General features: G+C 39.4%; 1 protein-coding gene and 1 long non-coding RNA gene across 3 annotated transcripts in view; both read left to right on the top strand.

The window, feature by feature from the left end:
- LOC307117027 overlaps positions 1–26,268 on the top strand; it is a 527,365-nt gene that overhangs the window by 154,735 nt on the left and 346,362 nt on the right. The gene's annotated exons all lie outside the window — the stretch shown is intronic.
- On the top strand, positions 2,079–26,268 carry vstm4b (V-set and transmembrane domain containing 4b). 2 transcript variants are annotated; one of them, XM_079801676.1, is made up of 9 exons: positions 2,089–2,234; positions 3,910–4,308; positions 15,676–15,732; positions 16,688–16,741; positions 21,568–21,675; positions 21,784–21,817; positions 24,543–24,664; positions 24,753–24,817; positions 24,926–26,261. In XM_079801676.1, exons 1-9 carry the CDS (start codon positions 2,183–2,185, stop codon positions 25,049–25,051), a joined length of 1,017 nt encoding a protein of 338 aa, XP_079657802.1. In that variant the 5' UTR covers positions 2,089–2,182; the 3' UTR covers positions 25,052–26,261. The 2 variants fall into 2 exon arrangements, with proteins under 2 accessions (XP_079657803.1, XP_079657802.1); XM_079801677.1 differs by lacking the exon at positions 15,676–15,732 and having other exon boundaries at positions 2,079–2,234; positions 24,926–26,268.

Here is a 26,268-nt window from a genome sequence, read left to right as displayed (position 1 = left end):
TATTGTGACGTATATCCGAGTGAAACGGCTTCTGAAATTAGAAAAAATGTAGGATTTCGTCCTTCAGGAATTGATTGGATCGTTGGAAGTTGGGTGTTGCTAACAAAACGGAGGCAGATTTGAATGCCAGTTTGCACTTAGTTGTGGAGGAAAAACCAGATCTATCTCTTAAATACATTTCTTTTCTCTCTAAATCTTTTCTACATATGTTACTGAACATATTTCCTCACTTTTCGCTGGTTTATGCTACAGATTTCACTAATTTTAAGCCTTTTATGGCTTTATTTCTGTAAAAAAAAATTCTCAGCTTTCCCTTATAAGGTGGGCTCATTCACACATGCTGCATTCCTAAGTGCGAGCCGTCACAACAAGCTGATCGCCCGACTATATTGAGCAATTTTACATAAAAAAAGCTTTTATTTCTCATATATTTCTCTCTTTTTGCCTCAAGTCCTTCCTGAGGAAGGTATTGTGTGCACCGAGAAAAATGCACCTAACCTTCATATTCATACGATCAGTGACAGGTTTCTGAGAGGCGGTGCAGAAACGAGACAGGGGACGATAACCATAGATATCCATAATAAGGCTAGATGTCTTACAGCGGAGTCTCTAACGTCATCACCGGCGGCCATCTTGTCACAGGCAGGGCTCTGTGGTTCCTGATGTAAGGCGAGTGATCTGCATGAACACAAATACTTTTATCTCGCTGAAATCTTGACGGATTTACAAATGGTTTGGTTTCTTACAAACGTTATTAACGTGGCTATAATTATGGATGAAAATATTTTTTCATAAGTATGCAGAGTCATAACTACATCTCTGACGTTTATAACAAACCAAACAGTTTTGAAAATCGGTAGAAAATTGAGCGCGCGCGCCCGTTGGGCTTTCACACTGCCAGTGTTCGTCTCGCGCAGCTGAACCGTGGCGTGTGTTACAAATACAGACGAATATTGTCCATGCGGTCACATTTTCCGGTGTTCTTCTCCGACCCCAGTACGTCTTGTGCTTTTATTTATTATGGGCTGCATATATCTCCTGTTAATGCGACCCGGTCCCCCTCTGTCCCAAACACATATGCATAATAACATGCTGTATATAGGTAGTTTACATGATTAAAGTAATTTTAAAGTTAAGATATGCCTCTAGTTTTAATCATTTAAATGTGTCTTTGAAGTTTGGGCAAAAACTTCTGGGAGCTTTAGTCGTTGTTTATGCACATGTGTATCTTCAAAATAGACGACTAGTTATACATTAAAACTATGCTGAAAGCTCCTGTATGTGAACCTTTTGCAGATAAATACAAGTGCATTTTCGTTTACTATTGACACAAATCAATAAGTAAATCATACTCAACTATTATAGTAAACAACTTTTCCTAATTAGGCCTACTCTGTATACATTTTATGATGAAAAGTAAACATAATGTTTAAAAAGCTTGTTGTGTTCATATATTTCATTATAAAATGGCTTAAGTACACTACCCTTCCTGAAATACAATTCATATTGTCATCATTCATTGATTTCATGTTAAAATAATCTACAAATTCTCTACCCTCTTTGAAATACAATAATCAGTAAAAAAGAATCATCAGATTAATCTGGAAAAATAATCGGTAGATTAGTCAACTAATCGAAAAAGAAGGGAAAAAAATCGTTAGATTAGTTGACAGAAAAAATAATCGTTAGTTGCAGCTCTAGATAGGGCCCGAGCACACGTGTGTGTGAGCCAATGGTGAGCCGCCTTTCTGTCGTAGAACTAGGAGGCACTGCACTTTATCCAAATCATGTGTGTGCTCACATAGCTAATGCGACAAAAGTCACCACGTGTCATCCCATTCCGGTGAAGTTACTTCACTAGAATGGATGTTAAATGTTCTTTATGAAACCATAGACGCCCATACAGAACCTGTGTATGAAATGTTTCACTGGCAGTAAACCCTGTTTAACTTCCTCCAACTGGACTGGACAAAAGCTAGATGAAGAGGAAATGGCATCTCCTTCATTGAGTGTAGTCCTGTACAAAGGGGGAGGATAGAGGGTGTACACTAAGTAAAAACAGAGCGTGCCCTGTCTCGGGTTACACAGAGGAGAAGGAGAAGAAAAAAAGAGTAGAGGAATTCACAGGCACTTTTCGCGGAGAGATTTAACTGGAGTTGCATGGAGTCCATCAGACTGGAGAATGAAGATCTGTGCAGTGGTAACAGCTCTCCTGACTAACGTCCTCTTTGGAAGTAAGTGCGGTCTGTCTGATTAATGTGATCGACTGAGATTGTTCAGCTTAGTAAATCAGCATAGGTGTTGCAAGTGACTGCAAACCGGTTTTGTATCTAATGCATGTTTCTTTTTTTATGTGGTTCTGAGAGATAAAGTTCAAGACTAGATGTGATCTGTGTGTTGTTCCAATCAGCCAAGCTGGCATATGCACACTATAAACGCCTCAGTATAAATGCTAGGGCAGTATAACATTTAAAATGTTGGTTTTTTTCCTGGTAATTCACTTTTTCTCCTCGGCTATGAGTACACTGTGGTTTGACTCAAGTATATAAGGAACATCCTCATTATTGTAACTTAAATCCTATCTCTGTGTGTGTATATGCGTCACTTTGAGTTTATAAATAGCATAAAATCCTCAGAAATAACTGACACGCAGGTTTTTTCTTCCTTTAAAAAGTGCTTACAGCCAATGGAAAATTGTGATTGTGACATATTTTGTTTATGGTCTATTTATATTCCAGATTTATATGTCCATGTTCAAACTTCCAAATTCATAAATATACATTGAAACGTATACATATTATGGGTTTATGTACTTACTATGTATGTTATATTATTTCCGGTTTGTACAATATTTCACAAAATTATGTTTGGGGAACTGACCTCAAACATCCACACACACACACACACACACACACACACACACACACACACACACACACACACACACACACACACACACACACACACACACACACACACACACACACACACACACACACACACACACACACACACACACACACACATCACCTCCAGGGCATCTGGTTACAAAGAATGTAAAAAGCGGCTCAGTTAAGTTAAATTAGTTCTGTTGCAATGACATTCTGGTAGGTATTAATATGCAAAACTGTCCAAATACTACATATATCACACACATTGTTATAAATAATTTAAGTATACACTACCGTTCAAAAGTTTGGGGTCAATGGAGTTTTTTTTAAAGAAATTGAATACTTTTTTTCAGCAAGGATGCATTAAACTGATCAAAAGTGACAGTACAGAGATTTCTATTTCAAATAAATGCAGTTCTTTTGAACTTTATATTCATCAAGGACTCTTGGGGGGAAAATGTGTCACTTTCCACAACAATATGAAGTAGTTATTATCAACACTGATAATAATAATAATCATAAATGCAGCAAATCATCATATTAGAATGATTTCTGAAGGATCATGTGACACTGAAGACTGGAGTAATGATGCTGAAAATTCACAGGAATAAATTTGACAATATTACCGTTTTTAAATACAGTAAATGCCGTCTTGGTGAGCATAGACTTCTTTCAAAAATCGTACCGACCCCAACCTTTTGAACACTAGTGTATATATAATAATATATGTATTTGTGGCGATGTCAGTCTGAGATCCACCCAAGTAATGTTCTCCAGATGGCCTGTCAAAAAGTCTCGTTAAGCAGAAGCAACAGGGTCTGGAAAGGCTCTCGCTTTTAATTTCCCAGCATGCATTGCTTTACAATGCTTTTTAAAGTCCTACAGACAAATCGCTGGCTTACACAACTAAGACGCTGAATAAAAAATGACTTGTGTTTAATATTTTTTCTCATTTTTCTTGAATATTGAGGCTCCATTGAATGTTGCCTCTCTCTCATCAATGTCACATCATTTCCAGATGTGTGCTCGGCCATCAACGTCACGGTCACTCCCTCTCCGTTCACGGTGGTGGCTGAGGGGGAAAACATCACCCTGTCGTGTCAGGTGAGCCAGCGACGCCGGTCGGCGAGTCTGCCTGTGGTGCGCTGGATGTTTCAGCCGGAGTCGGGAGGAGAGGAGCTGCTGGTGGCGCGGGTGAACATGCAGAGAGCCAAGTTTTACGGAAACTACACCAAGAGCTTCCGCAAGCCCAAAATGAAACTGACAGTGGTCAAACACGGCAAGATATACAACCTCCTCATTGTGAAGGTCAGCGAACAGGACAGGGGTCTTTACAGCTGCAGGGTGCAGGAGTTTAAGAAGCATCAGGAGCGATGGAAAGCTTTGACCAATGGCTCGGCCTCGACGCAGCTCAGAGGTTTGTCTAACGTGCAGCACTGTTTAGTGAGGGGAGAAACGAAGCTTTTCTAAACTTTGAATCAATTGAAACTAGGGTTTCTCGCACAAACCGATTGTTTCATGTCTTAAGACACCAATGTGTCGTCACGAGCCGCAGGGTTTAATATGGATTGGTCTGTGCATGCTTTTTTTACTCAATGCGGTCACTCGCTGACTGGCACACAGCCTGGATGCCAGCCGATCTTAGCCCCGCCCACAACATTTGAGTTCGGGAAATTCGGTCTGGACTTGATCCGTTGTGGAGCAACCATGCACGAATAGGAGCTGTTCGGACCAATCAAATTGTCAGGGCAGGCTTTATACGATGATGGACAGATGATCAACAGTAACGTGATCATCCACGTCACCAAAGAGCGCTTGGGTTGAATTTGTTCTAACTCTAAACTTGTTCGTATATAAGTTCACCTTTACCATTTCTCTCAAAAATGATGACCGTGTTGATAAGTACTCCTTGTATCCTTAAATTCTTATGCAACACCGGCAAAGATCGCTTACACTCATCTTCTTCTTCTACTTCTTCCAGCGTGTGTGCAGTTGAGTTCTGTTGACAACTATGCGTCGCTCCATTGCTCTGATTGGTTGTAGGTCTATCCAATTGAGTGCAGAGGCATTTTCTTTCCTGGTTCGGTTGAAACACCCCATAATCACAGCCCAAAGGAGCAGAATCTGACTCAATTTTCTGACTAGAATCTGAGGATGACGACTAGTGTCTCTCAGCATGCGATCACAAATTCAGTCCTTTTTCACATCTTATTGAGCTTGAATGTTCGAATACACATGCAATTATGTCAAAATTCCCATCGCATAGAGTATTCATGAAAACACAGCCGGTTATGTCTCAAGTGAAAGTAAATCGTTGGGTAGTGATGGGGAGTCGATGTCAAGAGTCGGTTCCTTGACTCTGAATAGCTCTAGAGTCGACTCCAGCACAGGAAATCCAGCGTATAGCATTAGTTCTGGCAGGGCACGTTAGTCAAGCTCGCCACATCAGCTGATCACATCGTCCTATAGGAATACAATGCCTATCCCAGCATGCATATAAGCTCCTTCAGTATCATCAGCTGCTATCGTGTTCTCCGGAGTTAATTACCCTCCTCCATCCCCAGCTCCTCCTCTCGTCAGACAGGATTTGGCATTCTGATTCCCCCTGAATCAGACTAAATTCCCGAATTAGGTTGTACATTTTAATATTGACATTAATGCTATCTGCAATACATCAGTGTTCTGTTTACCCTAAGGGGGGGTTATCACTTCAGGGGGCTAGGCTGCTTGGATGCGCAGGGAGTTCTTGCCCAGAACAGAACCATACCGCCAATCTAAACTATATGCTAATTGTCTATCACTTTGACGATAGTGATCCTGACAGAACTGACTCTGTGACGACTCTGTTGCTGTGTCCAAAATCACACACTTGTTCACTGATTCTTATAGTGCTCCAAAATGGTGTTGTGGAATTGATTCTTTATCCTTATACTTTAAATACAGAAATGAAACATTTAAATAATGAATATTAAAATTATTTTCAAATAAAGTGTTTTCTTTAAAAGACAAGATTTGGTCTTCAAAAAGCAGAGGTACATCTCGGAAAAAAGGGGGGGGGGGGTCATCTTATATTCGGAACAATACGGTATATCTATTAGGGGTGGGAGAAAAGGTCGATGCATCGATGAATCGTGATTCGTTATCTAACGATTCAGAATCGATTCTCAAAAATTCAGAATCGATTCTGTGTTCAATTCAAACTGCCATTTCACCAGTACTGTGCATGCGTAACTCCAATTTTGGTTAAAATGTAAAGTTCATGTATTTTCACAGCAGGATAATTAGTTACCAAAAATGTATGTTAAAGGATTAGTTCACTTTCAAATAAACTTTTGCTTATAATTTACTCACCCCCTTGTCATCCAAGATATCCATGTCTTTCTGTCTTCAGTCGAAAAGAAATTAAGATTTTTGATGAAAGATTTCAGGATATTTCTCCATTTAATGGAAGTCAATAGACCCCAAACGGTTCAAGGTCCAAATGAGAGGTTCAGTACAGCTTCAAAAGGGCTTTAAACCACATCAAACAGTACCAGACGATCAATAAGGGTTTTATCTAGCAAAACGATCAGTCTTTTTTTTTTTTATAAATAAAGTTTAAGTTTTATAAGCACAAATGCTCGCCTTGCTCTGTTCAGTGATAGGCGCTTGTGACGTCACATAAAACGCAATTACGTTGAAAAGGTCACGCTAGACACAGGCGGAAGTACCAAGTCAGTGTTTACAAATGAGTGGAAGGAGGACCGTATCCACATATTCAAACGTCTTTGCGTCTAGCGTGACCTTTTCAAAGTAATTGCGTTTACGTGACGTCACGAGCGCGCATTTGGCCCTTTAACCGTTTGGGGTCTATTGACTTCCATTATATGGAGAAATATCCTGAAATCTTTTCATCAAAAATCTTAATTTCTTTTCGACTGAAGACAGAAAGACATGGATATCTTGGATGACAAGTGGGTGAGTAAATTATAAGCAAAAGTTTATTTGAAAGTGAACTAATCCTTTAAGAATCATTTTGGGAAATCGGATCGTTGCTCCCAGAATCGGAATCAGATCGTTAAGTACCTTAAGATTCCCACCCCTAATATCTATTAAATCTATTAAAAATATGTGTCTGTATAAAACAAGTTATTCTATTAAATTGTAGGGCTTGTTTTGTTTGCTTTATGGAGAGCTTGGTTAGTAAGAGACTATTACCTACTGTAAAGCTCTTTACAAACGGTTATGATATAACGAACCCTCGTTTACTGTAATCGCATGACTTTTGCTGTTTGATTCATAAAGGCTTTGAAGCTTCACAAAAGCAGGATTTTGAAAGCGGCCCTCACTAGCACTATTCCATATGACTTTCGTTGAGTTTCTCTCATCTAGACTCTTAAATCGTCTCGAGGTTTGAAACATCTGACAAAATACTCACCGCAAAAGCGACATGTCGAGAAACTCTTTTGGGGTTGTATGTGTTAGATTTTCCATTAAAAACATGTGGAAATGTGATCTAATATTTACGCGCTATATATCTGTCTTTTGGCAGTCGGGAGTTGACAGAAACAAAGTGAACACTGGCGTAGCGACAGCCAAACGCTATTGACACTGGCTGCAGAGTGGAGTTTTCCTTTACTAACTTACTGTACGACAAACAGACACACGCACGGCACAGAGGGTGGAGAGACTGTCGCTCTCTGGACCCAAGACAGAATAAGTCCAGACATATTTTGAACGTATGGAGGGGTTCACGGCAAAGCAGCAAGAGTCATAAAAGGCAGAAAAGAAAAAAACAAACCAAAAAAGGGGCGCCGGTGCTCACTGTGGGTGGCCGTCGCATGGCCTACTTAAAGACGTCAGGAAATCAAAATGGGATGTCTGTGGCTTTAAGTGCATGTGTGTTATCTACATGTGAGTGCACTGCCAAACATCTGCAAAATTCACTTTTAAAATGTGCAGTCTTTCCCTTCAGGTAAAACTGACCAAACCTATTGCTTAACTTTAGAATAATGGTGGTTCGTCCTTAATAGGTAACTATGGAGGAAGTAATGCAGGACTAATGAGCAGTACTACATCAACACTTCAGCTACTACTATTAACTAATATAGAAGCAAGCTTAAAATCAGTAAATAATATCGAATTTAGCACTAAGGCCACATCCACACGAAGTCAGAGCTTTCCCTATCCAATCTTTTTTTCCCCTCGTCTCAGGAAATATCTGCGTATACACGAAACCACTGAAACCGACTCAAAACAATGTAGTATTAATGCCAGGCCAGTATGTGGCGCTGTAACTCTGCAAAAGAAATACACTAAAAATGGAGAAGAAGAGTTGTGGCTAGAAGGGCTATAGCAACGGTCTGAAAATCTCATGATAAAATAACAATAAATACATTTCCTACTTACCAGATTGTGTTTTATTAACGCCTACATCTTCCCTAACCCTAAACCCTTACAATAAATCCAAATACAGGAATTAAATGACGCAATATTGATGTGCGCATACCCGGTGCCCATAGTTGTATCCCTTCTAGTCTTGACATCGACGTCCCTTCATGACATCCCTTCATAAATGACATCGACGTTTCACAAAATATATGGATTGGCTGTACACCGGAAAACACAAGGGTGTCGGTTTCAGATTTATCCACTCTGGGATATGGTTTAAAAAAAGGTAACACTTTATTTTGATAGTCCACTTTAGACATTCTACTAACTATAAGTAACTTTGCAACTACATGTCAACTAACTGTCATTAGAGTATTTGTAGACTGTCTGATATTTACTAAAACTTTATTTTGTTGGTCCCCCAACAGACATTCTACTGACTATAAGTAACTTGGCAACTACAATTCAACTTATTTTACTAACCCGAACCCTAACACCTAACCATAACCTACCAGTCTACTGACAGTCAACTAATACTCTAATGACAGTTAGTTGACATGTAGTTGCAAAGTTACTTATAGTTAGTAGAATGTTTAAAGTGGACTATCAAAATAAAGTGTAACCTAAAAAAATACCGGTTTCAGGCTCCCAAAACGCCGGATCCGTCTGGAAGATATGCTGATACAATACAAATTTTGTACAGCTAAACGTGTCTCCGTGTGGACAGGCCTAAGATAGTTCTTTATTAGGTTTTTGAAAGAGATTGGTCTCACTAAGAAATAATAAGTAACAATGACAAATTATAAAGAATTACTAATTAATTACTTATCACAACATTAACGTGTCTGAGATGTGAGGGGTTTGCTCTCAACGTGGTCATAAAATGCATCACTAATTACTCGAGTGTTACCTAGTATTTATGCAGGAACTACTAGTGACCTGGACCATTGTTTTAAAGTGAAAAAGATCACTAGTAGTTCTTGAAGATTGTCCTCCTTTACTCTAAATAAAGTCATAAAATGCATCACTAATAACCCAAGTGTTACCCAATCACCCTTCTAGGACTACTAGTGATCTGGACCATTATTTTAAAGTGAAAAACTTCTTTTTCACTTTAAAACAATGGTCCAGGTCATTAGTAGTTCCTGCATAGTGACTAGGTAACACTTGAGTAATTAGTGATGCATTTTATGATTTTATTCAGAGTAAAAAAGATGATTGATTATGTCTCAGACACACAATAATGTACTTTATAATTTGTCAGTTAGTTAATAGTTATTAATGAGGCTAATCTCATTCAGTAATTATTGATTACTTAACAAGGTACTATCTCCTAAACTCGATATTACTTACTGATTTTAAAGGTCCCATGGCATGAAATTTTCATTTTATGAGGTTTTTCAACATTAATATGAGTTCCCCTAGCCTGAATATTGTCCCCAAGTGGCTAGAATTTTTGATCGGTGTAAACCGAGTTCTGGGTGTCTTTCTCTGCCTTTGAGAAAATGACAGCCCAGACGAGCTGATCTTGAATTTTCCTGTTATGACGTCATAAGAGGAATGGTTACCTCCCTTTCCTCCGACCAGAGAATCTGGCACGCCCATGCGAGCGCCATATTTGTTTGTCCTCGAGAGATCATGGCTTGTGAACGAGTGAATGCTGGCAGTTTCTCAGTGTTTGGATGTACAAGTGAAAACCAAAGTCTTTTTTCAGTTCCTTCTGATCTGTGATCAGGGATTTCTGATGTGTAGCTAATTATTCAAGTTCACACAGAACTTTATTATTCGTGCTGCGGCTTCTCTCTCTCCCGACAGAACGGTGTTTTCGTGTTTTCTATCTTGTGAGTCAGTGTTTTTGTACGTCCTTGTCGCGTCTATCTGTTCTAAAATGTGCATACAGTCGTGAGTTTCTGCTCAACATCGGCAGAGCCACATCTTTAGAGATAAACCTCACACACGCCGAAGCTCGGGCTGCACTGACCGGTCGGCCTTCAACATCCCCGACCCCCAGTACTGCATCTGGCCCACAGCGGAGGCACCAAACGCGGCGCGAGATTAAGCAGAAGGGGGTCAGCGTGAGGGTATCCGGGCAAGGCTAGCCAGCTATCCCCAAAATAAACTGGATTACATTTTCTATTACTGCGATATTGTACTCACTGACGCTTTTCATATGATAGGAAAATATCTAAAAATAATGCTATGATCAACACTTACTCGTAACTCGTTCATCTTGACAGCTGTAATGGTACATTACATGTGTTACAAAGTTGGTAATAAGGAGGAAGACGGGTTCTGCGTGACTGGGACTCATGTTTATTCAGACCTCTCAGATACAAACAAAATACAAACTTGCGCTGACAGCGCTCTCATAACTCAGTACAATACCACTTTGTAAGCAATCTCTCCGTCTCTGGTCCATTGATGTCCAGTTCGCGAACAAATCGTTCTTTTGAACCAGTTATTTTTAGTGAACCAGTCGAACCAGTTCATCAAATCACTAACCCTAACATTTACATAAACCCCTCCCCCGGGAACATGTGGAGAAGAGGAAGAGTTGATGTAGTCGAGTCGCTCAAGCTGTCGTCCGTCTTTCACATTTATTGATACAATACGAACACAAATGCAGACGCATGTCATAAAGCAAGATGACATCATCAGTTATAACCGTAATTACACTAAACTATCCCTGTTCTCTCTTCATGCAGCAGATATTCTCTGGCTCATCTCACAACAGTTCTCACACCAGCGCTTTATAGATTATCATGACAGAATATGCTAATGATTTGAAGATAATTATCTCATAAATTCATCAACTATCCCTTCAGAAACATCCTGTCTCGTTCTACATGTTGTCTCCTCTTCTGGAGTCTCTCCATCATTGTCCGACTCTGGTTTGATCATAAAAGGCTGAGCAGTTTCTGTCATTTTCAGTGTGTATGCGTGAGGTAATCAGAGCTGCTAACACTAGCTCTTGAAGCTCCACCCTCTTCCTGAAAGCTCATTTGCATTTAAAGGGACACACACAAAAACTGTGTGTTTTTGCTCACCCCCAAAAAGGGACCATTTTAACATGCTATAAAAATGATCTGTGGGGTATTTTGAGCTAAAACTTCACATATACACTCTGGGGACATCAGAGACTTATTTTACATCTTGTAAAAAGGGGGCATAATAGGACCATAAAAATACTTCTAAATAGCACTTTTTTTTAAAGTTATTCAAATGTATTAATTTAAATTAAAGTGCATGTCAAAAATCACTTTCAAGATGCTGTTTGCAATACTACCGCTGTAATCTGGTGAGAGAAACATGATATTTTATACATCAGGAACTGATGAAAAACCTGTGCGATTGTGAAAAGTGAGGATTACAAGTATGGAGTCAAGTGGTTGAGTGAAGACGGATTCATGACGTCAGCTAAAAGAGTAATTTCAAAAATAAAAGATTACAAACACATTGCACATCATTGGATAAACTCTTCCATACAAGACCTTACTTAGCATGGAACAATTATACATTTCAGTTGATGCATAACCTTAACTAACTCAATTTAAATGAGAATTTGTGTTTTTGATTTTAGGTCATCCAACCATAGAAGTGAAGTAGACCCAAAAACCAGGCCATACCACTAAGCTCAAAACTCTCTGTTCCTAAAACACGATCACATTTTCCACTGAGAGTATTCGTAAGGAGAGCCGCTGAGTGTCTCAGCCATGCGAGGGAGGATGTGGTGCAGATTTAAATACACAGTAGTGCAGAGAAAGCAGGGAATACTGACCGTGTCTGTGGGTTCGACAACAATGTAGCGAGATGTTTTGTGTGACTCTTGTCGGCACGTGTTGCAAATTAATAAAGCCTTTAATGGGTTGTATTTATTTCCAATGGCAATGCCATGCTAAATAAAAGGCACGCCAACCATCAAGGCTTAGTTGTCATGAGTGTGATCATTCATGTAGAGACAGAGGAAAATGTGAAATTCCTACTTTTTTATACTCTTTCATTTCTTCACTACTTCTTTTCATAGTTGAATGTGCTGCGGCCGTGCAATGAAATCGTTAATATGTCAATTGATGCAGCTGCTCTATTGAAACATGCATCTCTATTCATGCATCTGTGAGGTCTTTGGCAAAGGGCATCCTGTACAGTGACATTAGCCTTTAGTAAACCACAGAAGATTTTGTATCAGGCTCCTTTTTTGTCCAAATATAAGCCATATGACTCAATAGAGCTTTTGTCCCTCCCCGGTTCAGTCAGGCATGAGCAAGGGCTCCAAAAATAAGCACATTTCTGCAAGAGCCACGAATAGAGAAATAAATAGTAGTCCATGTGCAAGCAGAAAAAGCAGAAGACATTTGCAGTGTGGTTAATAAGAGCGCAAAGCCATGCTGTACGTGTTCTACATCCTAATTCTGTGACAAACGCTACACAGTAGATTCTACAATAAAGACATGCCTTCGTGTAGATCCTTGCACAATATTATGTCCCGTAAAAAAACACTTTTACCATCGTGTTTTTTCTCACATAGTTAACTAACTCGGTCGCTCACCTGGTACAGAATTGCTCTTGTGATGTGAAGCGATCGGGTACGAGTCCCATAAACATGTGTTACGATATAAGAGTTCAAAGACTTGAAGAAGCAGATAAAATTACATGGTTGCTTCAGAAAGTTTGCTTTTTATAACATGTTCAGTGCTGTGTTATTTTTAAACGTGACATACCAGCATTTGCCGGACATTTTGTTTTTGAACTGCCGCGATACGTACACTATAACAAATTATTCAAAGTTGTAAATAAAACATTATTTTTGGAGCATGTTTTACTAAAAAAAAATCTAAATTCAAAGTGTTACTTGTGTAAATAATTGTAAAATGTACTCGAAATTTCAAAGGAAAATCTTGCATCAACACTCACTCATGCTCATCTCTATATACCCTAATCATTAACAACATGTATTCTTATTTCAATGCCATAGTTATTATATTGATTAATAATAGATAGTTAGCTAATCTGTGTGCTTTGTATATGTGCATTTTTGAAATGCATAACATATACAAATCAATTTAAATTGTAATGTAGATGCATTTTCTGTGAAGCTGCTTTGAAACGATATGTAGTGTGAAAGGCGCTATACAAATAAATTTGAATTGAACTGAATTGAATAGTGTACCACTGCCAACATCATAAAACTGTCAGATTCACATTCATCTGTTTTGGATTAAACTGAACATGCTTATAGCGCCAATCACTGGTCATTTCTCTTCTAAAGTATCGTGTAACATGCAAAAAGCAATGTAGTCTATAATCATGTTGCAGAAATGTCGCCAGTCACATTTTTGCAATGAGCCTGATTTTATGATATGTAATGATACGGTTAAAAAAGTCAAGTTTTAAAGAATATTTTTAGAACTAGGGAAGCACAATATATATATATATACACACACACCGATCAGGCATAACATTATGATCACTGACAGGTGAAGTGAATAACACTGTTGATCTCTTCATCACCTGTTAGTGGGTGGGATATATTAGGCAGCAAGTGAACATTTTGTCCTCAAAGTTGATGTGTTAGAAGCAGGAAAATTGGGCAAGCGTAAGGATTTGAGCGAGTTTGACAAGGGCCAGATTGTGACGGCTAGACGACTGGGTCAGAGCATCTCCAAAACTGCAGCTCTTGTGGGGTGTTCCCGGTCTGCAGTGGTCAGTCTCTATCAAAACGTTTCCAATACTCATTTCCCGCAGAATAGACACACAATACTAGCTGCTCTTTCTCTTTCTCTGTCATCTCTCCGACAGCGAGTAACACACAAACCCGCCTCCCCTCACTCACTCATTTCATTCTAATATTGTTGGTGTTAGAGGGCTTGAATTTGGGCATGGGATTGTGCATATTGCACATAATTTTACTCATTCCAGCAGATTTTGTGCTCACACCCAAAGCGCCCGCACATAAAGTAGAATAAATACATAACGTCAAAATGCCGGTCTTGGCGAGTATTCACATAAACACAGTCAGTTATGTTTTAAGAGAACATAAAAACAGTTTAACCACATGTAAAGTCACACCAAGAACGATAACTATAACCATAAAGATAACTAATACTGTTTTAGCATCCACACCAGCAGACGATATCGTTCTTTTTATTCTAACCGCGTGCTGCAGTTTTGTCGTCTGTCGCTTTAAATGCTGGAGCTCTTTAAAGCAGGATGGCTTCTGATTGGCTCTCAATGTATTTATTGTTTATAAGCTGGAAAAAATTGTTCTGAAAGCGATTCCAACAATATCGTTTCTCTCTGCCGCTATCATTACATTTGTGGTATGAACTCTGCTATTCTTTTATATTTAGAACGATTTTTAGAACTGTATCTTTACCTTTATCTTTATGGTTATTGTTCTGGGTGTGAACGGGTCTGATTCTGAGATATATATATATATATATATATATATATATATATATATATATATATATATATATATATATATATATATATATATATATATATATATATATATATATATATATATATATTATATATATATATATATATATATACACTCACTTAAAGGATTATTAGGAACACCATACTAATACTGTGTTTGACCCCCTTTCACCTTCAGAACTGCCTTCATTCTACGTGGCATTGATTCAACAAGGTGCTGAAAGCATTCTTTAGAAATGTTGGCCCATATTGATAGGATAGCATCTTGCAGTTGATGGAGATTTGTGGGATGCACATCCAGGGCACGAAGCTCCCGTTCCACCACATCCCAAAGATGCTCTATTGGGTTGAGATCTGGTGACTGTGGGGGCCATTTTAGTTCAGTGAACTCATTGTCATGTTTAAGAAACCAATTTGAAATGATTCGAGCTTTGTGACTGTGCATTATCCTGCTGGAAGTAGCCATCAGAGAATGGGTACATGGTGGTCATAAAGGGATGGACATGGTCAGAAACAATGCTCAAGTAGGCCGTGGCATTTAAGGGGCCTACACTCTAAAAAAAAAGGCTCGTAATCATAGGGGAACCTTTTTTAGTGCTATATAGCACCAATTTTGGTGCTTCAGTGGTTCTTCAGCGGTTCTTCAGAGGTGCTATATAGCACCTTAGTCAAAGAACCGGTGAAGAACCTCTGAAGAACCGCTGAAGAACCTCTGAAGAACCGCTGAAGAACCACTGAAGCACCAAAATTGGTGCTATATAGCACTAAAAAAGGTTCCCCTATGATTACGAGCCAAGAACCATTTTTGGTGCAATATAGAACTTTTTTTAGAGTGTAAAGTGTGCCAAGAAAACATCCCCCACACCATTACACCACCACCACCAGCCTGCACAGTGGTAACAAGGCATGATGGATCCATGTTCTCATTCTGTTTACGCCAAACTCTGACTCTACCATCTGAATGTCTCAACAGAAATCGAGACTCATCAGACCAGGCAAAATTTTTCCAGTCTTCAACTGTCCAATTTTGGTGAGCTTGTGCAAATTGTAGCCTCTTTTTCCTATTTGTAGTGGAGATGAGTGGTACCCGGTGGGGTCTTCTGCTGTTGTAGCCCATCCGCCTCAAGGTTGTGTGTGTTGTGGCTTCACAAATGCTTTGCTGCATACCTCGGTTGTAACGAGTGGTTATTTGAGTCAAAGTTGCTCTTCTATCAGCTTGAATCAGTCGGCCCATTCTCCTCTGACCTCTAGCATCAACAAGGCATTTTCGCCCACAGGACTGCCGCATACTGGATGTTTTTCCCTTTTCACACCATTCTTTGTAAACCCTAAAAATGGTTGTGCGTGAAAATCCCAGTAACTGAGCAGATTGTGAAATACTCAGACCGGCCCGTCTGGCACCAACAACCATGCCACGCTCAAAATTGCTTAAATCACCTTTCTTTCCCATTCTGACATTCAGTTTGGAGTTCAGGAGATTGTCTTGACCAGGACCACAACCCTAAATGCATTGAAGCAACTGCCATGTGATTGGTTGATTAGATAATTGCATTAATGAGAAATTGAACAGGTGTTCCTAATAATCCTTTAGGTGAGTGCATGGCTTAACTTGCACTTCTACTGCTGACAGAACACACAGGATCAGTTCAACTCATTTGATTCAAGTGAGTCAAATACGCTCTTTAGTGATCTGTTGCACACCCAAAAGCGCGGCTAAACTTACTCAGTAGCCGAGGTGGCTGTGTTTGCTCGGCCAGCTAGCCTTTCTGTCGTCAGCTGCCGTGGTTATGGGTATTTCAGGGCATCACAGTGGGTGTTAGCCACCATGACCCAGAACCATATCCAGAGAGAGGGAAAGCCTCACTGCTGTCATCCCACACACATCTTCCCCTGCAATTTACTTGATTTAACTGCATGTTTTATGTAATTACGAGGGTCTGGAGCCACAGTGATGAGTGTGCAATTCTCTCTTCTTCCTCTCGCAGTCCATGTTCTCCCGGCCGGCAGACCAAAGGAGGAACTGTGGAGTCTGTTTGAAGGTGAGCCACAAAACTCTGTTCAACCATATTGTGTTGGACCCACACACACACAAAAAAAAAACCTCACTAAACACATTCTTTCAGATGCAGCAAATCATCTAATAGAAATGGAAGGAGTGAGTTTTTCTTAATGGGTCACTTAATTTACCCTCATGTCTGAAACCTGTAGGACTCTTCCATATAATGACAGTGAACACTATAGAGTGCTTAAGCTCCAAAATGTCAAAATAAAATGACAACATGCACAAATGCAAAACGCTTATTGGTACTTCAGAATAATGATCTGTCATTATAGTTCACCCAAATAAGCATTCTGTTAGTTCAGAATGTATCACCTCACTATTTCAATGGCAACACATAAATAACGGTGAATGACTGATGTATTGGTTTTAATTCATGTTTCCTTTTTATTAGCACACACTAGGGTTGGAAATTAATGGGGGCAAAAATGCCACCAAAAACCAAGATATGGCGCAAAAAAAGTTTCCATATAAGTTCTTGCTTGTAAAATTTATAAGCAATAGCCTATCACATGAGAGAAAGTGTTGTTTTCCCGAATGTCAGCATGTTTGCAAATGTGATATTGATTTTTATACAGCAATTCAATAAACAATAAGTTAATAGGCTATTAGGTACATTTTAGACACTAGGGGAGAGCGGGGCACAAACGAACGCCTTTTGACTGTCTCAATTTGTGTAAATCTACTTGGGGTTCAGAGTATTTATATTTTCCCACATTAATTTCACACATATCTACAATTATGTGGTTTTGTTTCATTAATACAGTGTATACTTTTAGAGACCAAACGACAGCTTAAAATGTTACCTGATATAATCAAACAAATATCCAAGACAAACTAAAATATTTTGTCAATAAAATACAATTATTAACTTTTTTTAAATAAAATAATGGCTTTTTTATCATTAAAAATATACTAGTTTTTGAGTTTGACAACAAACACATCGCTAAATCAGCTATACAGCATAGCTAAAGCATATTACTAAATGAATAATTTCTGAACATTGACTCTCATAAAAGTATAGAATATAATAGCATATTTCTAATAGGGGCTCATTTTAACGCAGTGTTACAACACACCCCACCTGCGCAACTGGGATTTAAACCCGGCTCGTGTCTTCTGCTGTTAGATCAGCATTAAAGAACCATCTCAACTCTTAAATAACAGATAGGAGATTAAAATAATATCAGATTTGTCTTATTTTAAATAAACACAAAAAACAGAGATGAAAAATCAACTTAAGTAAGAAATTTACTTTTGCTATGGTTAAAATACATTTTCAGTAATCTCTTCCAAAGATATAAAATTTTTTGCAAATTTTTTTCTCTAAATAATGTTGATATGGCAACTAGTAAATACACCAAGTTTTGTCATCCTGGCATGTGAGGAAAGTTTTAAACCATGCGTGTTACAGTACAACTAACCCCCCATTAGGTTGTGCCCCGCGCTCCCCTATATTGTCTATTTTGTCTGTTTTTCCTCTATTTTGCCTGTGAAAATAGTTCCAAACAGTAGAGCCATGATTGCGCATTTCCAAACAACAACAGTTTCAGTTTCTTTCTGAATGAATGTGTAACCCCTCCTGTTCGAACCGCCCGCCCGCCTGCTCCAAGCGGGACTTGAACCCGGGTCCGCCGGCATGAGAGTCGGACGCTCTAATAAGGAGGCTAAAGGCTGCAACTCCTAGCGTCAGTCGCTAGAACGCCTCTTGAGATCAGAGAAGTGAGGTTTACTCGCAAATGAATCAGCCGTTTTGAACGATTCGTTTCTTGTTTCAATGACTAACTTGTTAAGATAAAGATTTGCTGCCACCTACTGACAGTTTTTGATATCATTTTATTTTAGCTGAGGGACAAAGATTGAATGCTGTTTTTGGTCATGATTGTAACAATAGATTAGGGATGGCTCAATCCCACAATTTTGGCTTCGGTATGGTACCACAATCTAATACCGAAGTACCGATATTAAATCGATACCATACAGGGTCTGAATTTAGGCGCTGGTATTGCGCATAATTTTACTTAAGTTTGGGGTTTTATGAAGCGGGAAATTAGTTTGTGCATTCCAAATTAAGTTGTTTTTCCTTAGTCAAATAACGTTACACACAAAATTATGTAAAAAATGTCCATCTTTAGTGAGTAGTCACATAAACACAGTTGGTTATGTCTTTCGCGAATGTAAATAGTGAAATAGTATGCGTGCAAATATTATGAAATCTAAACATCACTGGTTGAAATGAACGCTGGAAATTTCATGATATTTAAACAATACGATCTTATGTGCGTTGACGAGTGTTAAAAGAAAATAAATGTCTAACTTAATTAGATCGTTTGAATTATGTACTCACCTGTCGATCTCTTAATGTCTTATACAAGACAGGAATGACAAGTGACTGATGCTTGGCAAGGTTTGATGGTTATTCAGCAGTTTTATAAGCAAAGTAATTCCAAATTTCACGTCTAATCCTCTCTTTATTAATTCGTTTTGGGCGTGTTGAGTGAGAATCAACTGCTGTATTCATTTTGTTCCTCTATGGCGCCACATTTGCCGATTTTGCGTCAGTTTCGCACTGCCATCTAGCGGTGAACTTCGGAACAGTAGCATATACCGAAATGAGCAAAATCATGATATTGTACCGTTTGAAATAAAATATATACCGGTGTTTTCCCAGTACCGGTATACCGTGCATCCCTACAATAGATAGCCTGGTCCTACTAGACTTTTTCATTTGTACAGAGACAGTGGCGCAAAAAGTGGGTATGCGCTATATGCGGCGCATAGGGGCGCAGCACCTTGGGGGCGCCAGAGCGATGGTATGAAAAACATTTTGGGGGGGGGGGGGGGGGGGGATTTTCTATATGTAGCTGCTGTTGTGTGTTTCTAAATCATTTCTGTATTTCCTCAATATTATATAACATTTTAGAGGACTAACAGGCTAGAGTAGGCGCCCTCATTAGATTCCATAATAGAATTTTGGATAATAATGGAATATCGCGAGTGGGCGCGCCTGGGGCCGGTGGTAAGCCAAAGTGTTCATATATGCTTGGGCGGGCGTCTGATTGCGCATTGACACGTCAAAACGCTTTTTTACCACAAAAGCGTTCTTATAAGGTGTGCTTTGGGGTCAAGGAAAACGCGCGTTTCCGGTACGGGTTTTTCTATCAAAGCGCACGTCCTCGACGCGTGATTTGCTATTTAAAAAACCGACGCGCGTTTTCCGTGACCCCAGAGCGCACGTTAAGAACGCGCGCTTATATGGTAAATCACGCATCGAGGACACGCGCTATGAGTCGGACAAAACGCACGTTATTAACGTGTAGGCTAAACAGGTAAACCAAACAGGCTGTGCAAACTTGTGTTTGAAGTATCCAAACAGACTAAAGAAGGCGCTCTTTCCTTGGTGTTCTCAAAATTGCGTGCTTACTTTTTAGGGCACACCTCTTATAAAGTAAAGATACATATTGTTGACCATCTTTTTAAGTAATTACACTATTTACCACGATACACTATAGAATTAAATGAAATCAGTATCAACAAAATCCATCTTACCATTTATCAAAAAACTTTAACGTAATTACAATTGCCTAAATAATGTAATGAGATTTTTAGATTTATGTTCTAAATATAATATTTTAATCATAGAAATATGAAATTATTCCAGGCCTATGAAACTATGAACTGCCAGTAGTTGGCAGCGTGAGTGGATTCTAGAATCATTCAACTAATTCGTTCTAACCGACTGTTCAAAAACTGTGAATTATTCGAGAACGAAACCTATACTTTGTTTGAATCTATTTTTGTTGGAGAAATAGAGCAAAACTGTAAAAAAGGACAACTTGTTGTTTATTGAACTGTTGTATAAAATTAATATCGCATTTTGCAATCGTGCTGATATAGGCTACTCTGGAAAATAGCACTCTTGCTCGTATGATATTGCTTAACTCATAATTTCCTCTTTAATTACTTACAAAAACGAATGTTTATTTTTATGTTTGTTATTAGCCTATTAATAACTATTTGTTATTTGGGGGGGGGGGCGCTAAAATTGTTGCTGCATACCCCTCTGGCACTGGGTAGTTGCGCCCCTGTACGAGTTTAGCAACTCTCCATTGACAAGCGTTAACTTCCTTGAAGGCGGGTACTCTGGCCACTCTAGATCTGCCATAACCAATTGCTAACATTTGGTCGTGAAGTATGTCATGTGTTCGGCTTTAGCCAACTCCTTCACCACTAACGGAGCGAGCTGGAAAATCAAACTTTTCCTGAACCCCGTGGGGAGGAGGGCCACAACATCATGGCCACCAACAAAACTCAGCAAAGATTGTTCTTGCTCCAGCTTTAACTTCCGGATATTCGTCAGCGTTGCCACAACTCAAACTAATGCTCGCATCAACGTCAGCCACTCCCTCTGTTTGCTGATTGGACCAGTTAAAATTTGGCCAGAGAAAACCAGGAAATATACCACAAACCCAGACGAAAATGAAAATTGAGCGGAAGTACGTAGGAGGGCAGAGCCAGGCTAAACAATAGATAGAATGCGTTTATAAATAGACAATCAAGAGTGAAATATGAGATAACATTGTAAATATAAAAGAGTGAGAAAAAAGATGAAAGACATAAGGTAAATGATGACAATTGTAAAAAAAAAAATCTATAATTTTTGCTCTTTATTGCCAGGATATGGATAATCAATACAAAAGGTTGCACAGAATGTTGTTATATAGGCGCTGCTGAGTCTTTCTGTGCAGTGAACGTAAGTATGCATGTATTTGGACTGTCTGAAGTGCTGTTTCCCTTGTGTTTCAGATGTGTATCTGTGTGCTGTGCTGGTGTGTTGTGTTGGGCTCTTGTGCATGTGCATGTTCACTATAGCTGTGAGCTGTCAGTATCTGCAGAGGAAGAGACGATTAAAAGGTAGGATCCTTGCTGATGTTCATATAAACAATTATTGTGCATGTTAGTGATGCTCCTCATCATACAATCTGCTCATTGACATTTTTTTCATTTGCTCCTTTTTGTTAGAAAATTATCATTTGGTCAAGAGTCCACAGAACAGGTGAGAAACATGAATAGTGTATGTGGATAAAGTTGGACGTGCTTATTCAACTTTTTATATAGTGCTGTGTGATAAGACAGATTACATTTTGAGACAGTATAAACAATGACACAGCTGAGATTTGCTACACTATATTTCCAAAAGTTTTGGGACGCCTGCCTTTACATGCACATGTACTTTAATGACATCCCATTCTTGATCCGTAGGGTTTAATATGGAGTTGGCCCACCCTTTACAGCTCTAACAGCTTCAACTCTTTGGGGAAGGCTTTCCACAAGGTTTAGGAGTGTGTTTATGGGAATTTTTGTAATTCATCCCAAAGGTGTTCTATCGGGTTGAGGTCAGGACTCTGTGCAGGCCAGTCAAGTTCCTCCACACCAGACTCGCTCATCCATGTCTTTATGGAGCGATGCTTTGTGCACTGGTGCGCAGTCATGTTGGGACAGGAAGGGGCCGTCCCCAAACTGTTCCCACAAAGTTGGGAGCATGAAATTGTCCAAAATGTCTTGGTATGCTGAAGCATTAAGAGTTCCTTTCACTGGAACTAAGGGGCCAAGCCCAACCCCTGAAAAACAACACCACACCATAATCCCCCCTCCAACAAACTTTACACTTGGCACAATGCAGTTAGACAAGTCCCGTTCTCCTTGCAACCGCCAAACCCAGACTCGTCCATGTGATTGCCAGACAGAGAAGCGTGATTGGTCGCTCCAGAGAACACGTCTCCACTGCTCTAGAGTCCAGTGGCAGCGCGCTTTACCCCACTGCATCCGACGCTTTGAATTGCACTTGGTGATGTAAGGCTTGGATGAGCTGCTCGGCCATGGAAACCCATTCCATGAAGCTCTACACACTGTTCTTGAGCTCATCTGAAGGACACATGAAGTTTGGAGGTCTGGAGCTCTTGACTCTACAGAAAGTTGGCGACTTCTGCGCACTGTGACCCTCAGCATGCGCTGACCCCGCTCTGTGGTTTTGTGTGGCCTACCACTTCATGACTGAGTTTCTGTTGTTCCCAATTGCTTCCACTTTGATATAATCCCACTAACAGTTGAACGTGGAATATTTAGGACTTATTGCACAGTGCTTAATTTATACACCTGTGGCCATGAAGTGATTGGAACACCTCAATTCAGTGATTTGGAGGGGTGTCCCAATACTTTTGGCAATATAGTGTATATACTGTATTTATGCAGGTTAAAGACAAAATACAGCAACAATGGAAATAAGTCTATAAAACAAAACTAAGAATCACAAAACCAAGGTAACATGTAACAATAACAAACATCTGCCAATGGGGAAATCTCTATTTTTCTTATCCCACTGGCAGACATTTTTTCTTGTTTTAAGTATAAACTCAATACTTTATGCAATACTAAATGCAATATGCAAATACTCAATAAGAAAATATTTTGTGTTGGATGTTCTATATATATCCAACTTGCTACATCACTGGGTGATAATATACACTCATACTAATACTGTGTTTGACCCCCTTTCACCTTCAGAACTGCCTTAATTCTACATGGCATTGATTCAACAAGGTGCTGAAAGCATTCTTTAGAAATGTTGGCCCATATTGATAGGAGAGCATCTTGCAGTTGATGGAGATTTGTGGGATGCACATCCAGGGCACGAAGCTCCCGTTCCACCACATCCCAAAGATGCTCTATTGGGTTGAGATCTGGTGACGGTGGGGCCATTTTAGTTCAGTGAACTCATTGTCATGTTCAAGAAACCAATTTGAAATGATTGGAGCTTTGTGACATGGTGTATTATCCTGCTGGAAGTAGCCATCAGAGGATGGGGACATGGTGGTCATAAAGGGATGGACATGGTCAGAAACAATGCTCAGGTAGGCCGTGGCATTTAAACGATGCCCAATTGGCACTAAGGGGCCTAAAGCGTGCTAAGAAAACATCCCCCACACCATTACACCACCACCACCAGCCTGCACAGTGGTAACAAGGCATGATGGATCCATGTTCTCATTCTGTTTACGCCAAACTCTGACTCTACCATCTGAATGTCTCAACAGAAATCGAGACTCATCAGACCAGGCAACATTTTTCCAGTCTTCAACTGTCCAATTTTGGTGAGCTTGTGCAAATTGTAGCCTCTTTTTCCTATTTGTAGTGGTGATGAGTGGTACCCGGTGGGGTCTTCTGCTGTTGTAGCCCATCCGCCTCAAGGTTGTGTGTGTTGTGGCTTCACAAATGCTTTGCTGCATACCTCGGTTGTAACGAGTGGTTATTTCACTCAAAGTTGCTCTTCTATCAGCTTGAATCAGTCGGCCCATTCTCCTCTGACCTCTAGCATCAACAAGGCATTTTCGCCCACAGGACTGCCGCATACTGGATGTTTTTCCCTTTTCACACCATTCTCTGTAAACCCTAGAAATGGTTGTACGTGAAAATCCCAGTAACTGAGCAGATTGTGAAATACTCAGCCCGGCCCGTCTGGCACCAACAACCATGCCATGCTCAAAATTGCTTAAATCACCTTTCTTTCCCATTCTGACATTCAGTTTGGAGTTCAGGAGATTGTCTTGACCAGGACCACACCCCTAAATGCATTGAAGCAACTGCCATGTGATTGGTTGATTAGATAATTGCATTAATGAGAAATTGAACAGGTGTTCCTAATAATCCTTTAGGTGAGTGTAGTTTACATTTTTCGATGATATCAAAATCGAGAAACTGAAAGCGTGTCCATGTGTGTCTAGTTCAGGGGAGACGGTCACGAGTGTCATCAGTCTGTCTCCAGCTCTTCCCAAGAAGGTGAGGAAGTACAAGAAAAATAAAAGTGTTGAGCAGCCAGATGTGCCACCAGAGATCCCGGCTAAAGGTAGAGTAACATTTCCAAATCGACCTCGATATGTCACTGAAGTGCACACTGTAAATCTCAGTTTAATAACTACAATATTACATCTCAGCCCCCATTGCAGACAAAATGCGAAAGCCAAAGCTTTTAAAACCTCAACCCAGAAAAGTGGTTTTGGTAAGTTACTTTTATGAAATATACAGAAGTTTGTTATTTGCATTGCAGAACTGCCAATTGTTGTATTTAATATTTAATATGCGAGCTACTGTTTTCCCATCCCAACAGCCCAAAATAGCAGAGGAGAGTCTGACATACGCCGAGCTTGAACTGATGAAGCCACTGCCTGAAGCCAAATCTGCAAACACGGGAACGGTGTACGCTCAGATACTCTTCGAGGACAAGCCTGTGTAGCTTTACAATTTCTTGGTAGAAAACATTATTTATAATAACACAATGCTGATTATTTTTCTCCTCACTCTTTTTTTCTGATGATTTTTACATGCAACCTTAAGTGAACTGTACATATTGTATATACACATTCGTTTTTTCCTATGTTGACGTTTTATCTGTGATTCAAGTTTAATATTTAGCAAATCCAAAATACACAGGAAATCATTGTCATCTGAAAACTGCAACTAAAAGGCCAACTAGTCTCAAGAAAAAAAAATCCTGTTATCATACATGATTATGAAATTGAATTCCAAAATGTCCAAATCTTTTTTTAACCACTGCAGACTAAAGTGCAAAAAAACACAACAAATATTACCCATTTAAATTTGACGCAAATTGGACACATATCTGTTAATAAACTAATTATTTATAAAAGGACATTTATATACATTTATACCGAGTAAGGGTTGTTGTTGTTTTGCAGTGTAAATACATTACTGTTAATGTGAATGAAGACTTAAAATGATTTCTGTGGTAATGGGAAGCAGGCCACAGAAGCTCAACTTGCATTGAACCCAGAAAATTCCTTTAAATCTGTCGAAATGCTTAAGCCTGTTTGTTCATCTTTTCTTCTTTTTTTAAAAAGGGAAGAATGTTTTGGATTTAATAATGGAAAAGCTAATGAAATATCAGGGTGTATCCATATCTGGAACAGACATGCAGGCACCACTGATTCGTCTGTCTGACTCTTTAAGAATAAATGTCACACAATCTCTCACTCCACAGGTTTTTGACACTATCACAGACGCTCAATGTGTAAGAAAGTTCTTTAACTGTGAAATGTAAAGGGTCCTACTGAGATCCCACTGCCTTCACCACTAACAAGAACCATCTGTGAATGACGTACAGAGACCCTTTCTCTTTTGTTTTGTAAGTGTACTGTAAATTAAACGTTTTTATGTGAAAGAGCAAGACTGAACCTCTCACTGCTTTTACTGTGTGCATCATCTGCAAATTCTGTATCTAAAGAGCAGAGTTATGCTCAGTTTCTGCGAGGGTTTGTGTGAACTGTGATTTGCGGGATTGCAGGAGGCGAAGTTTCACATGTGTTTGTGTTTAAATGGGAGGTCTCGTTCTGAAGTCAAGAAAGCAGTGTGGAGAGAAATACGTATCTGTAGTGCTTTCACATTAAGATAATGGTAAATCAAACAGATGAAGCATTAAAGTGTCAAGCCGTG

This window comes from Gobio gobio (assembly GCF_949357685.1).
Source record: "Gobio gobio genome assembly, chromosome: 20".
NCBI lineage: Eukaryota > Metazoa > Chordata > Actinopteri > Cypriniformes > Gobionidae > Gobio > Gobio gobio.
The sequence above is the reverse complement of the archived record's forward strand: the minus strand, read 5'-3'. Positions and strand labels throughout refer to the sequence as shown.